The 17,552-nt window shown below is 33.7% G+C and overlaps 1 protein-coding gene across 2 annotated transcripts; it reads right to left on the bottom strand.

Annotated features, from left to right (window-relative positions):
- Positions 1–1,597: 1,597 nt before the first annotated feature.
- LOC105344087 (endophilin-A3) lies at positions 1,598–17,204 on the bottom strand. 2 transcript variants are annotated; one of them, XM_011451708.4, is made up of 11 exons: positions 17,067–17,204; positions 15,007–15,075; positions 14,738–14,810; positions 14,452–14,595; positions 10,753–10,886; positions 10,491–10,557; positions 7,311–7,331; positions 5,670–5,770; positions 5,176–5,279; positions 4,291–4,418; positions 1,598–3,680 (listed from the first exon to the last, which is right to left on the bottom strand). In XM_011451708.4, the coding sequence occupies exons 1-11, from the start codon at positions 17,109–17,111 to the stop codon at positions 3,487–3,489; spliced, it is 1,080 nt and encodes a 359-aa protein (XP_011450010.1). In that variant the 5' UTR covers positions 17,112–17,204; the 3' UTR covers positions 1,598–3,486. The 2 variants fall into 2 exon arrangements, with proteins under 2 accessions (XP_011450010.1, XP_011450011.1); XM_011451709.4 differs by lacking the exon at positions 7,311–7,331.
- Positions 17,205–17,552: the final 348 nt, after the last annotated feature.

Genomic DNA, 17,552 nt, shown 5'->3' with positions numbered 1-17,552 from the left:
TCAGATAAAGTTGAATCAAGTTTCTTCAAATCATGGTTCCTGGGGGTGAAGTGGGCCACAGTGGGGGTCAATTTTTTTTACAAAAGAATATATAGAGTTAATCTTTAAAAATCTTCTACTAAAAAACCATTTGGCAGAAAGGCTGAAACTTGTGTGGAAGCTTCCTCAGATAGTGTAGAATCAAGTTTGTTCAAATCATGGTCCTCAGGGGTAAGGTGGGCCACACTGGGGGAAAAAATTATGGGGCACATTGGGGTGTCCAGTTTTAAAAAGAAAAACATTCATAAAAACTCAAATGTTATAATATATGGTTTTACTTATATGCAAGCATTTTGACATATTGTTGATTCCTTAACTTTGTTTAGACTTTGGCCCCTAGACAATTCTTGTGCTTCACAAGTTTGATGTAGGTTCCCATTTGATTTACATCTTCTTGAGAACTGTAATGCTCAATAAGTGAAATGACTATAGAATCATCCTATGATTAAATTGGCTCAATGATAAACATAATATCTAAGGAAAAAAATTGAGCTCAGGTGAGCAATGTGCCCATGGGCCTCTTGTTTTGGTGTACCGATCCACAGCATTAGTCAACTATATATTTCTTTCCTTCTTTATAACCCGATTGATCTACATGTACATGTATTTGTGACCCAAATATTAGCTTAATGAGTATTGTATATCAAGTTGTTTCGCGCAAAATGGTCCATGCTTGAACAAAATCTAGGTTATTTGAGAATATTCCATTCAAAGTTTATTTTTCTTTGCAGACTCCACAACGTTTTCAAAGTATCATTTAAATCAGGATTGGTTTTAAGTGAGATTTCAAACAGATTATCAGTAATGTTTCTTGAATTATTTTTATAAATTCCATTTCATTTAAAAAATATGATTCCGCAATCTCTCTTACGGTGGAATGAACGAATGAATTAAAGCTAATTTTTTTCTAAGACTTTAGAGCAAACAGTATTACGATAACATTGGTTCCTTGATTTAATCTATTTGATTTGATTTTTTTTTTTTTGGTTAAAAAACTATTTCATTATCTCAATTGTCAAATCACGCATTAATGTTTTTTTAGATCCATCCATAAAACGAATGTCGCCTCGAAGTACACTGAATAAAGTACTTACAATAATACGATCTTATTAGTTCATGGCGATGATTTTAGGAAACAGAACTAGGAGCTATAGCAAAAGGTGGAGTGATGTAGATAGTTTTGTTTCTTGGTTATCGTCTCATTAGTTTTGTGGTCATTCCCCAACTTGATAAGATTTCCTTGAACCGTAGTAATGATCTAGGGGTATATGTCCGTGGCAATTGCTGCCTCGTTCTATTTGAGGCATGTTGACTTCTCGCTCTTGCAGGCGGAACTTAATACTGAACTTATTTGTACAGGTAGAGGCAGTAAATAAGAGCGGGAAAATTCCCTGAATATCACATTTGACTCAAATGGTCCGTTAACAGGGCCATGACACACTGTAAGCTCATGAACATCCTTTGATACAACCATGAAGCAATGTTTTCATGACCAAAAAACGTGAATAAAACAGATAGGGTTTGTCCATCTCGAACAAAAACAACAGATAAATTCTGATGTCATATATCTATAACGATACTTTATTAACATTACTCACACAATAGTCCATTCAAACAATTCCAATTAAAACAGGTTCTCATAACAATTCAATTTCCACTTAATTTCTTCAACAAAAATTAAAATATGATAAAAAATACACTACATAACATGAAATTTAAAAAAAAAACCTGCAAAATTTACAAACAGTTCAGAAAAAATTTTTCTACATTATATTCTCATAGAGATTCTTATTGTGGAAAATTAAAATTCATAATTCTTTGTACATTTCATTGACCCTGAACAAATAAAATGGTTTCGTATCTAGTCAGTAATATGTGCAACACATATAAATACTTTTCATAACATGAATTCCTATCTATTAAAACAAACTATCATGGTGACAGAGATGCAAGCATATCACAGAAACACATTCTTTTTTTCAACCTTTGATAAAATATTATGACAAACAAAAATGGAATCATGCAGTATTAAGCTAGAATGAATGCTGGATCTAACTGATGAATCAAAGCCCCAAACAAGCAGTGAAATCTGTTGAATTCTGTTATTAAATTAAGCAAGACTTAGTTCCAGTAACCATTAAAAAACAACACAATTCACACACAATTCAACTTTTGAAAAAATTCTAGTTTCATTATGTGGTTAAAAATTTGATCAAACTTATTTTCGTCATGAGAATAAAAAGCCAACTGCCAGACTGCTCCTATTCTGACCAGCAGATATAAAGGAAGAAGGGTAGGTCAGGGACATCAATTAATGCAGGAGTAATGAAAATTTGCATATTTGGTCATCTCTTATATGGCGTAATATGGAAGTACAATTACATAAAGCTTGCTATCTAGCCAAAAAAAGGAGAGAGAAATGAGAAAACTTTTATCCCAGTTTCTAAAATGACAAGTGTTTTCAAAAGTATTATCTTTCAATGTTCATTGTATTCACAACAAGAGCTATACTGATAACTGTGGGCTTAAAGTTGTTGGTGAATTGTATATACCACACTTGTAAGTTTATTTGGTTCTAAGCTTTCCTCTGATGAGGTCAATGTAAGCATGGAGGTTACATGTTTCTTTGGTTAACATGGATCTTAACTAATCTTTAGTAATGAAATGTACATTCAATATGGTACATCAATCCAGCAGGTTCTAAACTTGAGCTCTCTCTAACAGCTGCCCACAGACTAAACTACAAAATCTGACCGATACCATGTATCCATAATAAAATCATAAATAAGAACTGATTATCTACATTGTCATGACTATGCAAATTAAATTTAAATGTGAATATATACAATATATATCTTTAATAACTGTATAGCAACACACATATTTATCAGATTTATTTGATTCACATACTGTATATAGTATATCAGAGTGCCAACAATTCAAGGTTTTGAAGAACAAGTACTTATTGTGAAGGTTTGTTTATACTAGTATATACCTACAGTGCAGATTGGTCTGGCAAGAGAAAAGATTAACGTGAGACATGAAAAAGTACACCACTGGTATTCCATCTCATATACATATACCATCTATATCATGTACGTCTAGGTCTAACAAGCACCAAAAATAAACAGGTCAAATTTTAAAAAGAATGGAAACAGGAGAAACAGATAATCTCATAAAGAAATACAGATACTCCAAGACTGTCAGATTCTACAAAAATAGTAACCATGTAAAAATGCCCTGAGTACTCTGAACAGAGTCTGTGTGGTACTCTGTTTCTTGACCGTACATCTCCCTGTGTTACACACAGACAGTGTGAAAGGCATTTATTAGTTTACAGAAATAGCAGCAAGCTAACAGTTGAACTACTTAGTACATACTAACAAGTCCCTTAGCTGTGGGGAGTTATCTGATGTCCCCACCCCCACAAGTCTGTCCCCCAGTCCTTCAATGAGGGAGATCTACCACAACCTCCACATAGTTCACAGGGAAGAATCCGGTCCGTCCGTTTAGCGAGCCCTCGTACCAGTTCTCATCGATCTGGGAGATGAGCTTGATCATATCTCCCTCATTGAAGCCAAGCTCTCCTTCATTCTCTGGCTCAAAATCATACAATGCCTTCGCACATGCCTCTTTCTTTGCTGGAAAAAAATTAAATTGAAAAATTAAAAACCAGTAGCTGTTAACAAATATTCTGGTTTTAATTCGTTTAAAGAAAAGATGACAAGAGGTTGACATTTTTAATTAAAAGCATTACGGTAACTAAATAATTGATGATGAAAATATTTTTTTCACAGAGCAATATTTATTAGGCATTTAATTCACCTGTTTTTGAAAAACCAAATAAAGAGAAAAACAGAAGAAATTATGGATCAAATTTTGTATTATTAGCTATGTAAATTAATAATGCAAAAACTGCAAACAAGTCCCTAAATATGAGTTTACCATCTGCATTATGCAACTTCCTTCCTAAAACGGACCAAATTCAATGCGACATGTTTTTAACATGTCAGAATCTAGCATATTTTTATAATAAGCATTACCGTAATATGTGTCACTATTACAGCTACAAGACACTTAGGAAGTATTCTGCATATCATGCTTAGTCTCCATACACACACACACACACACACACCAAAATCAGGAAGTTTCCATGTTCCATACTTAATCTTTGATTGTAGTTACAAGTACATGCATATTTGACACGTACTGGATAGTCTGTGTTGATGATTGCATAGTCCTCCTACTTACTGGTTGGTGGAGAATTGTTAAAGTTGTAGCTGTCAGCAGTGTCGTACATGTGATTGGAAGTGGCTGAAACTCGACTTGTAGATCTGGGTATGAACTCTTTCCGTGGCCTAGATACTGCTTCATTGCGCCTGGAGTAGACAGTGTCATTAAATACATTATTATACCTCAATATGATAATCCTATGTAAAGCGTCATCTAATTGGCCTAGAAAGTCAGGTGACATTGCGAACAAAATGCTGTGTCTCCTGGGGAATGAATATCATATTCCATCTCTTTTGAAACCTCAATATTTTTCATTCCATTTGTATGAAAAAGTGAGGATAAGCATTTGGCTTATCTAAAACTATATTAAATCTAAAATATTAAAAATTTTAAAGCCTTCTTATATCAGTTGAATCATGAACATAAAAAAACTGCATATCAAAGCAGCTTTTATTGTTCATAGCCCCTAAAATTTTCAACACTACTGCTTTTTTCATTGAACACCCAGGAAAGAAACTCGAAATGTTATATCAATTTGTTTTGCAAAATTTTATCCCAACTATTTCAGCTCTATTACTTTTAAATTAATGAATATGCTCTTAACCTGATATGGTATCCAGTCATGATTACATTATTTTGGGTATGGAATTTCTTCAGTAAATTGTTTCAACTAAAATATTGTAGGGTGTATTGGTTACCTACAATATCCCTTAAATAATAATGTGAAATACAGCCCAATGTAAACAGACAAAACTTTTTTTCCTCAGATATTCTGTTGAAATTACAGTACAAACACATTAAAACGAAAACTTAATGAAGAAATACAGCAAAGCCTCTTCTTTAATTATTACTTAAAAATCGACACTCAATGTCTCTTGTGAAATCTATCATTGTTGAACCTACTTTCGGTCGATGTTATCGAGCAGGTCATCCAAGAGGGAGGCGGCCTGCTGGTGGTATTCCTTCTGGGCCTCGATGAACGACTGAAGCTGGGCAATCTGCTCCACCTGAAATACAGTACAACTAACTGTAGAATAGAATGTTTAGGAAGCTCTGAATTATTGCCTTTTTTACCAGTATTGTAGCTTGAATAATCGTTCTAAGATCAATTCAATCTGATTAAAATCAGATCCTCGATGCTCCCGTTTTAAGGATGTGTAGCTACCGCTTCGTAGCAACACATCACTAAAACGGGAGCATCGAGGATCTGATTTTAATCAGATTGTAAGATCAATTTTACACTGCTTTGTTAAGAGTGTAAAATCCCTAGCAATCTAAAATCTCTGTTTATAGCACTGTGTAGAACTTTAACTATAAAAATAAAACCCCGGTATAATACCTTAATCTAAAAGTTATTGAGTGATTTATTACCAGTAGTAATGAATGGAAATGTGTACCTCATTTTCAAGCAAGTTGTGCATAGCATTTTCTGCAAGTTCCTTTGATTCTTCAAACTTTTCCTCTGCCGCTTTAATTTCCTCCTCAGTCACATTTGCCCCTGTAAAAATAATCGTACATCTCTATTGAACTGGACCTACCGCTCGTCCAGATTGATAGCAGGTTTAAGCAGCAATGTCACACAGAAGCAATCACACAAACTAATTCATTTGAAATCGCGCACTAAAAAAAAAATCATTGGCTACATTTCTATGCATGTAAAACAACTATTCATATCTTAACAAAAAGCAAAAAGTTCCCAAAATGTTTTATTTTTTAAGTTCCGTAACCTGCTCACTGAAATGTTAATCGTGGTTCGTTAGATACAAATGGCATGGTCTGTCTATATACTGACTTACATAGCAGGGTTAAAGAGATACCGTATAACAGGTAATTTTTACTGCTGTGATTTTTTACGAATTTGTCTCAGAATAGGGCGATTTGAATTTTTACGCGTAATTTTTTTATGAATTGGACATGTCCGTAAAAATTAAAATCATCTGTGGTAAAAGGGGGAAAATTTCTCCGTGACTTTGTTAATGTTAACACACATACAAATCAGAAAATCGTTTCTCTGTTAACGAGTTCTTAATTATTATGTTTGTATTTATTTGTAATGTAGTTATTGACTGAGTGATTGAAATCTAGCTACTAACGTGGCATTATACGTAGTTTTAAAAAATACTCAAGACTGAATAGAAAGATCTGAACTGTTATCACCACGTGACCAAAAACGCTAAAATATACCTACATGTACAGCCGTCATACGTACGATGTAGAAAATTTACGTGCGGTGTTTTTTTTACTTCTGTGAAAATTTACGTGTTTAATTTTTACAGATTTATGAAACTCGTAAAAATTAGTAAAAATTAGCAGCACGTAAAAAATACTCGTTATACGGTAAATGGTTAATGAAGCTGCTAGGAAAGCATATCACTTGTCATTAAAATTTAATCTCCAGCTATTTGGTCCACAATAATATATCAAAGCCTCCTGGTTCCATTTGATCCCATGTCTGACCTAACTTATGTGAGTTGAAACACCAGAAAAGAAATGTTAATTTTTCTGCCACATCACCATTGTCATGCAATCGACAAAACATGCATTACTTATTACAACTTGAAACTGACATTAACATGCATATCATATATAATACACTGTACTATCAAATTCTACTGTACAACACTTAAACACCACAACTTGGACACTTTTAAGAGTAAATCTTGTTCTGGCACGGAATACACACTAAATGAATATTGCAGGAATCATGCAAGGTTTTACAGTACGGATGTTGAAAACTCAAGAGCCACCCCCCTCCCCCCAAATGCCCGACAAATAGTCCACAGTTTTGACCTTACAAATCCTAAAAAAGGATAAAAAAAAATAGCTTGCGTTGGGTTGAAAAAAGCCTAAGTAGCAATGGTTATGTCTGCCATGAGCATGAGACATCATATAGCAGACATCATGTGACATAGAATTCCACATGCAAATCAGGAGATGAAATGTACATGAGATGTAGACAAGTTTAACACTGGACCAATGGTTCCCCATGCAGTACTAAAGCCAGAGCTAGCCCAGTGTACATAAATGTCATAGTATACCTGAGGATTTTCCACCAGCCTCTACAGTGCCAAATATAGCAAAATCAGGTCAAATGTTTCTGAATCGGGTCAGCATTGTGCAATTAGGTCACACAGGAAATATTCTACCATCACATCATTGATGTCATTATACTTAGTACATGCAATTATTCATTTACATTTGAATGACATATTTTGTGAAGGCTATGATTTAATGGCCATGAATTAACATCCTGGTAGTTTACATAAGAAGATCTCTTGATCATCACAAATCATGTTTACAATTCATGTAATGGTAGATACTTCTCACTACTTTCTTTATAACAAACAGTATCTGCCTTGCACCAGTTTTAACTTCCTTCCCAAGCCAACAAATGCAGTCTCCATAAATTATTTGTTTCCTCAAATAAAAGACTCCATTCTCTCTCTTAATTACCAAAATATGACAATAACAGCTGTACAAATGCCATATAGACAAAATAACAGTATAACATCCCGGCCATCTATAACAGCAGTACGAAATTAAGACCCAGCTGTAAACATTCACAATGATATTTTCAAAACATTTTAAAACTACTCAATGACCTTAAGATTTCTAATCACTCTGTGATTAAAACGAAGCAATTAGCCTGTGTATATAATCAAAAACATCAAAAAATACATGTAATATATATTACTGTTTAAAAATCAACATCAAGTAATTCAGAAAATAAACAATACACATAAGCTGTGCTCAATAAGACAACAGAAGCAAATACAGTTTAGATTCAACAACTTTTCAAAGTGCAAATATCTTTTCAATGGTAAATTCTTTTTTAGTTTTCAGTTACTGGTATTTTGCTTTGAATTTTGATGAGTTTTGCATTTTACTTCCATTATACTTAGCATTTTAAAAAATGAAGTGTAGAGTCACTGCAAATAGAAACAAAATGAATGAAAAGGTAAAAGAAAAAGTGGGCATCTTCTTATATTACAGGTAAAAAATCTACAATGCAAATTTGAGCTTTTTAATAACTTTTCTTACATCCTATTAAATGAAGTATTTGCTTCCTAAACTTCAAATTTTTACAAAAATTACCCAGAGAATGAAGTTTTTGTATACTTATTTCCTACATATCGCGGGTTCTAGGGTATCGCGGTACTTCTTTTTACATATAGTAGCACGCGCTGAAATTGACATTTGACGTCGGGATAATTTTAGACATAGTAAACATAGGCACGCTGAACATCACTGAGGTATATAATAGAGGAATCTCACAATAACATTAGTTTCTGGAAATATTTCCTTATTGATAGATTTTTTGACAAAATGATTTAACTACTGCGATATCATAGGACAGGCTCATATGGCATTTAGTAACCCATGAATGAGCTAGTTTTAGACAGCAATTATTCAAACATTGAACAAGGGTCTAAGGATTTTCAGATAATTCTTCCTAGTATAATTTTTAAATCAATTGTACATATACTTAGGGTTGATAATTGCAAATACATGTAAACAATTGCAAATAGGTCATCAAGAATATAAGTCATGATTCACATATATTACATATGTGCTGGTGGGTTCTACATTGACAATCTTGGATATATATTGTATAATACATTGGCATCCAAATAAGTATTGTGTTCATATCAAAACTCTCTCAGCATATATTGAGACTACCGTAAAATATTCTAGCCAGTCCCACTACAGTTTTAATGCTCTACGTTTTTTGGTTAAAAATCTCCAAGATTTACAGACTTGTATCTCTGCCTCAGCTTTACAGGAATATGGTTATAGTTTATAGTGTAAACCTGGGCTGTCAATTTTTGCTGTCCTGATTAAGTATTCCTCTATAGTCTACGTCAGACTAGCAATGTGAATGGGTTGATTCCTACAAGCCAAGCATGAGGCTGTCTACTGATACACATAATAAATAAAGAATACGTAAGCCATGGGCAACAACCAACACAAAATCAAATACTGTTACCATAAGGACATGCAGTATACGTGAAGGATAATATCTAATCTATGAAATGCCAATAGACCCCCGACATGCAGCACAGTACAAATCATACTTAAACAAATGTAGTCCTACCTCCTGTAAAGAAAAGAAAACACAGCATCATACACAGGCCAGCTGCAATAATGTAGCCCTCTCCGATTTTTTATATATCTGATGTTTACTGGATAGGGCTACAATTCCACAGGATCTCCGTAATGGTGCAAAATTAATTTTTTAATGCGGCTGACTTCGGTCTGAAAAGATCGATTTTATATTTGACTTCCTTTAGATAAAATGATTTTTTAATTCAGGTTGAACAAATTAACCGTATATAAATCAAAACCAGATAAAACACATCAGCATGTTTACCAGTCGTCTTTTTCAGCAGCCATGACAGTTCTCGCGTGATTTTATGGGATGTAACGCTTGGAGTTTTGATAGGCTTCATAACGTGAATGTCAGTGTAAATAATCGATCTTACCTCGTTATATCACTAAAATATCCTTTAAGGAAATGGTATATAATGGAAAATTCATATTTACCGCGTTAAATATGTTTAAAATAGGGGAATTCCTATATTCAGTTCAAGATCTGCTCCTGAATTCTCATTGGCTGTCCCAAAATAAAACCGGTCAAGGTCAGTAAACATGGCGGACAATACATGTTGACATACACGAAAAAAAACCGATATATGGACAATACTTGATATTCTTGGATTAATTTATGCCAAAGACATCTACAACGCTTGAGTTCAGGTAAGAAATGCAAATGTTATTGTCATTAAATGACAGTCATTTATAAACGATTTGAGACGAAATCGTTGCGGGAGTGAATCACTCCCGCACTTGCACCATTACGGAGATCCTATGGAGTTGTAGCCCTCTCTCCCCCCCCCCCCCAAAAAAAAAAAAATCGGGAGAGGGCTACATTATTGCAGCTATACACAGGCCAGTCACTATAACTCAGTCAAAAACTGTCACTATAACTCAGTCAAAATTGCTATCACAGAACACACTCAGCATTCAAATACTGTACAACATTCCAACTCCCACAATCTATAACACTAGGAAACTTTCACATTCTGACGCAGTCTTCAATTATTGTAATAGTGTAAGCCCTAAACCTTCATATGATATTGCTATGAGCAATTATAATCATAACAGTCATTGTTTTTGATTCCTGTAAATATGTAAATGTAATCCGAGGGACACCATACCTTTGTCTTTCTTTCTTTTCTTACAGTCAAAGTCCAGTCTTCTGCCAGACAACTTCTTTCTGTGGTGCTAATAATGAATATGAAAACAAAGAAATAAATTCTGCCAAAAGCTTGGTTAACTGACTTTCATTTTAAGTAAATCATAAAATTATTCTTTACAATTCTTTTCATTGTTCTCAAAACTGTTAACTGCATCATCAAACATGAATGAACAAAAAGTTTTCGCCAATGACGAATTTCAGATGCTGTGACCTTGACCTACATTGACCTCCTTGAGGTCCTTGGACTGGAGATCTGCCAGAGGTCCCAGGAAGTTCTGTTTGACATTGTCCTCCAAGGCATACTTGTGGTCGGCCAGCTGTTTGAAGACCTCCCCAGCCTCCTGTAGACACTCCCCTGTAACAGTTAATACAAAGTTACAACATGGAACTCTCTTATAACAGAACACACACACACAGAGTCAACGAATGACAGCACACACAGTCATAGACAGCATGCACACAGTCAATGACAGCTCATAGTCATTCACAGTCATAGACAGCACACACAGTCAACGAATGACAGCACACACAGTCATAGACAGCATGCACACAGTCAATGACAGCTCATAGTCATTTACAGCATGCACACAATCAATGACAGCACACAGTCATTTACAGCATGCACACAATCAATGACAGCACACAGTCATTTACAGCACACACACAAAGTCAATGACAGCACACAGTCATTTACAGCAAGCACATAGTCAATGAAAGCACACAGTCAACGACAGCACAAAGTCATTTACAACATCATGCACACAATCGATGACAGCACACAGTCATTTACAGCAAGCTGCTTAGCACACAATCATTCACAGAATGCACAGTCATTGACAGCACACACAAAGTCAATGACAGCACCCACACACAGTCACAACAGCATAGTTAATATCTAGTATACAACTCTGAATAGCTTCAAAACTAAACTTGACTTCAAAATGTGATAATCGGCATGTTCTAGAAACAATTAGTAAACAGTTCTGGTCGGGTCTTTTTTGACCTAATGACCTTGAATTTGATGTATTATTTGTCCTGTAATGCATGCATCATATGGTGTAATGATATATCAGTATACAGCAATTAACCAATACATGACAATGACATTCACATGAAAACAGGATAGATACCTACCCGGTAATACCTGGTAAACATAAACTTTATGCCAAACTACTTGAATAAAGTATTTTTTAAGTGTATCAATTTTTATCTCTATTAACCCAATTCATTAAGGGTACATAAATTTTTTTTCATTATGCAGTGAATAGGAACAGGATGATATTACACATCATTAGCTTCACCTCACAGGGGCAAGAATTTTACTGACCAGGTACCATCCAGTACCCAGCCACTACATGTCTACGCCACTAATAACATGACACGCTCCAGCTGTACCATTACACACCTACTCCTTGAGAAGACATGAACCTACCAAAAGGCACAGACACAATCACCATATGGACTGCTTTATATCTGATGAAAAGGAAAGATCCTTTCATGATAGTCTTTCATTTGCTTTTGATTAAAGAACAAAGAAATTATACAAGTGTACTTATTTACTACTGAATCATTGACACAGAAATGGATCTTTATAAGTAGCTGCATAAAACTGCATCTTCAGATTTTAGACATTTAAATCTCCCACTTGACAATAGTCAAATTCTTGAACCTATTCAGTATAATTCATCAAAACTACCAGTACTCCATGGTCATAATCAAACTGAAAATCTGGTCATTATCATGAAGGACTATGAAAAATAACCTCTTCACATAATAGCTCACTTTTTTTAACAGTACTTGATATTAATACAGAGCCTATGTAAATATGAGAGTGTTTCATATCAGTGTTATGTTTTATAAGTGTGTATTGAGGACCTGGATAATTAGGGCCACTCTGATCTTCCAATGGTTGATTAAAGACACTTGGCAGGAAGTCTCCACTACTTGAACGTATTTATAAAGGAGGTGGTTATACAGAGAAAGGAGACGGTTACTAGTACACGGAGAACTGTGCAAACCTACTCACTCCAACACTATTAACAATGACAAACAGGTCTCCTGCCCCAAAACCAGAAATCAATGAAAACTACCGACAGAACCCACAAACTACAGACACATGGGACATCAAGGATAATTCAATAACTGTGGATTGTTGGTGTCTATATAAAAGCATGTTAAAAAAATACCATAGACTCCGAAAACACACAAAATGGATGAGGTAGTGTTGATTAATATATCACCACCACACAGATCAATCCTATTACTTGTGTTATTCAGTCAGAGAGCCGCACTGAAATAATTGTCAAACATGTGGCAAACCAGTACAGGAAGTACATCTAACTATAGCAAGAGTCTGGGAAATGACTGCTTAATTTGAAACTTATCAGGAATTGTGCTATCCTAATTAATGCCTGTATTTTATACCTACATCTGTTGTATCTATTAAATACTTCCCTTTACATTCACTTTATTTTTAATAAAATCAACAAAATACTGCAATATATATGCATGAATAATAGTACAACGGTGTCTTTACATGCTTAAAACCGATCCTTCTGATAAGAGCGCAGTACATGTATGAGATGACCTTCTTTATGATCCTGCTTTATCAGTGAGCCAGAATTATTCCCAGCACAAGTTCTGTGAGAAGACAATGTAATGAAAGTCATAAATCATTTGTCAGACAAACACTTGTTTTTTATTTACCGTTTGGCTTAGTCTCCTTGTGCAATGTTACGTAAAGCTTTTAATCCTTACTAATGAAGAAGCTATCAAAACATACAGTAAATAAAAAAAAAATCTGTGATAAAGAATCACTTTCACATTTTTTCAACTTCAAAACAAAACTCAATGGATAGGGAAATCAAATGTCCTGTATAAACAACACTCTTGTTTTAACAAGAAGATGGCACATGAACCAGAAATGGTGATTAGTTCTTAGTAAAAAAACCCCATGTATTTAAGTTGTGTATTTTACTTCCAACTACCATCACCAACCACCGACCCATGCCTCCCTACCCAACTACAGTAAGTCAAGCAACCTTGGTTGTGATAATCTGATGTTACAAATCAGTACAACAATCTACATGTTTACTTTACAGTGACAAATAGACCAGCCACAAATCTATTTTGCTTTAATTGTAGGAGATAAGCCCCAGGGTTCAATTTTTTAAATTCCTGTATAAAGTACATTCATTGTCTCTAAACAAGTTTAAGTATGGTAGATTTTCCAGTCTTATCATTGGATTTTTTGTACAGAAGTGAAAGACTATGGAAAATTTCCACATGAAGAGAGCTGAATAGGACAAAGGTGTAGCATTACCTGAGATAATCCTACAGACGGTCAACATTTATATCACAATGTAACAACCACAATCACTAAATACCTAGATTTCACCTGCAATCTGATGATCTAACAATGAAGTCCATGTCTTAACATGATTGTGTTTGCATATCAAAATACCATCCGATTTTACAGTGCAATAGCATCTGATTTTATAGTCCAAAGGGGTTTACACAGCATTGATTTTCACAACATAAAATATGCTTATTATGTACCAGAGACTTATACATTCAAGGATATAAAATTTTGTAATCATTCTGCATGTTAATACAAGTACATCATGATCAAAAACATGAACTGATTTCAGAAATCACTCTGTTTAGTATTTCTGCCTTTATTTTAGTAAAAAGAAGGAGCTACAAAACCTGACAAACTAGCAGAGTGTAGGTAAACACTAAAAATTGTCATAACCATGATAACTCAACTACAGCAATGAGACAGATGGGTCTTGAACTCACTGATCAAATCACTGCCAGGTATTTTTCTCTTTTTACATAAATTAAGATTGTTGACATATCTTGAAGTTCATCATAACCAAAAGGAGGCATCCAACCAAATAAAACTGAGAGCCACTCACCAAACATCATTTCCTCGCCCAAGTCCTTGCCGTGTTTAATCATGTGTTCCCCCAGGGTGCCTTCAGGCTGGGGATAGGAAACATTTTTGGTGGTCCCTCGCACTTTGGAGAAGTTATTCACAACCATCATTTTGGTTCTGGAAGCTGAAGTTTCAACAACATTTTTTTTTTTCAATAAAATTTCATCAATTTGTAAGAAAGTACCAGGTAAATGTAATCCACACAAACTTGTGGATATGTCATACTGATGATTTTGAGTAAATGTGTAACTTCAGCTGTAACATACCTGGATTTGGTTGAAGAAACTCTTGTGTTTTGCCAATTAAGTCATCTATCAACTTTCCCATCACATCAATTTTCTAAATTTGAGTAAAACAAAAACTATTTGAAACCCAAATATAATCAGATATATCATCTTTAGAATACAGATGTGTTTATTTCACATGAGTTTGCTTCTAATTAATTATATCAAATCTTTAAAACTTTGGTGGTAAATAAGTAGTATAACATAGTATAAGTTAGGATATAAGCTGAGAGACCAGTAAAACAACTGACCCGTTCCATCTCCACAAACTCTTCATCCAGTTCTGTTCCTTTAGCTCCACCAATTTTTTCACTCATATACTAAAATAGGGTAAAACAAACATTTTCTAAAGATGTCTTAGTCTGTCTATTTGTTAGTACTGTTCATACATTAATGATAAATATAAATCTGGGTTTTTTTCACTACTCTAAAAAGCATTAGGAAAACTTACAGAGATATTATCTACATAAATTCCAGAAACATTTTCTGATGTTTAGAGTGGAATTCAGCAATGACATGAATAATCCTGACAAAAATTTTACAACATCAAATTTGAATTTCATAATGAAAGTCATATTTTGGAGCTAATGCAATTTCTAATCCAATAGACCAATACATTTTCATCCAAAAAAATACAATTGTAAAATCGTCTTTACTTGTAAACAGTGACATTACAACGTATTCATCATACTGTTTCAAACAAAACAGCACATTATAAATTTAAGTTTCCTTGATAAAATATCAGTGTAAGATTTCATCTCTTTATACAAAATATTTCAAGTGCTTTTCATGAACCCAACAGAATTACTTTCTCTTCCTGATATTATAAAATATTATATATGCTTTTGATTCATTAAACAAAGTAAAGGGGAAATAAATAACACATAATTAGACATTTTCACAGCCTAGTAAATGCAAAAATGCTTCTCCATTGAATAACTCTGCCTAGAATTCTATTGTAAAATATTTGCTGTTTTTTCCTCCAAATAGAGACAGTTGTGTTTAAAATGGCATGTCTAATTCAAATACAACAGAAATAACAAGAACCGTACAGATGCCATAAGTAATTATGGCACTGTACAATTTCTGGAGTTTACACCCAGTAAAAAGTTCGATTCCATTTTATATAAAACATGTGTAATTGTATATCATCTGCAAATTCATATCCTTATTAATAGCACTGACATGCTATATATGCCTTTAACGCTTAGGTAGTCCAAAATATCTGGCTTTTTTATAATGATTTGATATTTTACATTCCAGGAAAACGTCAAAACTGTCACCAAACTGGAAATTCACCACCTCCAATTGAAAGCAACATTCTTGGCACAATTTGAATAAATATAGTAAACTCACTGATAAAGCTTGAAATTTAATTTTACTGCACATTTTGTTAATCACACTAATAAACAATAGTGTTGTAGGCCTATTTTTTCAAGAGATTTTAAAAATACAAGAAATCAAAACAAATCAGAACAGTTCGATAGAATGTGTTTAACAGTCTTTTTATGGGATGTATGAACCCATAATTTGATAAAAGTGATAATAGTGATAAGTAGAACCATCGTTTTATTAATTAGTTGGAAGTAAAACATTCAAATTGCAAAGATTTAAAATCAAGCCGTAAATGCCACCTTCAGTTGGAGGCGGCAAATACTGTAACCAGTTTTGATAATTGCACCACTTCTGATAGTTTTCCTGGCATGTAAAGTATCAACATCGTGAGAAAAGCTAAGAAAATGTCAGATATTTTAGATTTTGCTTTGGGTAACAATATTTGTATAATCAGGGACGTATATACGTCCCTGGTAGAAAACAGCAATGGGCTTCAAAGTGAATAATGAAACTTGCATTTTGTTTTTCAACTTACATATATAGTGTCATTACACAAATGTTCAATATGAAAAAGAAGGTATGAACAATTATAAAGGTGCCTATATTTTTTCTGTTAGACATATCACGAAAGACTTAAATCTTTTGAGGTATTTCAAAGGACAGTTACTAAATGTCCATTAAAATTTCTCTGAAATAAGGATTAACATTCAGTCTCCGAAATACCTCAACAAAGAAAAATTCAACTAAACAACTACTTACAAATACTGCATAAAAATTACAAAATATATGTGCAATGAAATAATTTACCAGCATGTTGTTTTTAAGAATATACTTATTTCAATAAACCAGTCATATTATTCAAAACAATGTTTAGTTTCATATTTTGCAATATCACTGACCGGTTCAAAAAAGCAGATGGAATACAAATCTAAGTACTATCATGAGTTTAAAAGAGATGGAAATCAGTAAAGAGTACCTGGTTTGCTTTATTAAACTGCTTTTTAAATCCTTCCCACGACATTTTGGTGTATTTTGTAAACTTCAACCTGTCAAATTTATTCTTTAGAGACGTACTCCCACTATTGACGATTTACAACTATCAGTGCCGCAGTAACAATCTAAATTCTTTTAAAAAGTATGGATCGGATATAATTGGAATTTTATTGCGTAAAAACTGTTGTAGCAAAACTCTATATCTTTAAATCATATGTAAAATACATCAACTCTACTGTATAGTTTTAAGAAAATCTCCAATTTGGTTCTTTTAAAGGCCATCTCAAAATACAGTTATATTTACTACAGGAAAATATAGACAATTGTCATTTTCCACTTTTCGAAACAGATTTAAAAAAAATACTACGTACGATAGCGATTTCCCCCAAATTGTAATATTTGATTCATGAATAATTATTTTCTACCTTGGATTAAAAAAGAAAAACCCTTTAAACTTCTACATCTGGTT

This window comes from Magallana gigas, chromosome 6 (genome assembly GCF_963853765.1).
Source record: "Magallana gigas chromosome 6, xbMagGiga1.1, whole genome shotgun sequence".
Taxonomy (NCBI): domain Eukaryota; kingdom Metazoa; phylum Mollusca; class Bivalvia; order Ostreida; family Ostreidae; genus Magallana; species Magallana gigas.
The sequence above is the reverse complement of the archived record's forward strand: the minus strand, read 5'-3'. Positions and strand labels throughout refer to the sequence as shown.

What these genes read in the sequence shown, in the direction of transcription:
- LOC105344087 (XM_011451708.4), bottom strand. Translation starts at nt 17,111, where the DNA reads ATGTCGTGGGAAGGATTTAAAAAGCAGTTTAATAAAGCAAACCAG. An exon ending in GAAAAGAAAGAAAGACAAAG is followed by an intron (nt 7,332 to 10,490) that starts GTATGGTGTCCC and finishes TTGGCACTGTAG; the next exon opens with AGGCTGGTGGAAAATCCTCA. An exon ending in TAACAATTCTCCACCAACCA is followed by an intron (nt 3,681 to 4,290) that starts GTAAGTAGGAGG and finishes ATTTTTTTCCAG; the next exon opens with CAAAGAAAGAGGCATGTGCG.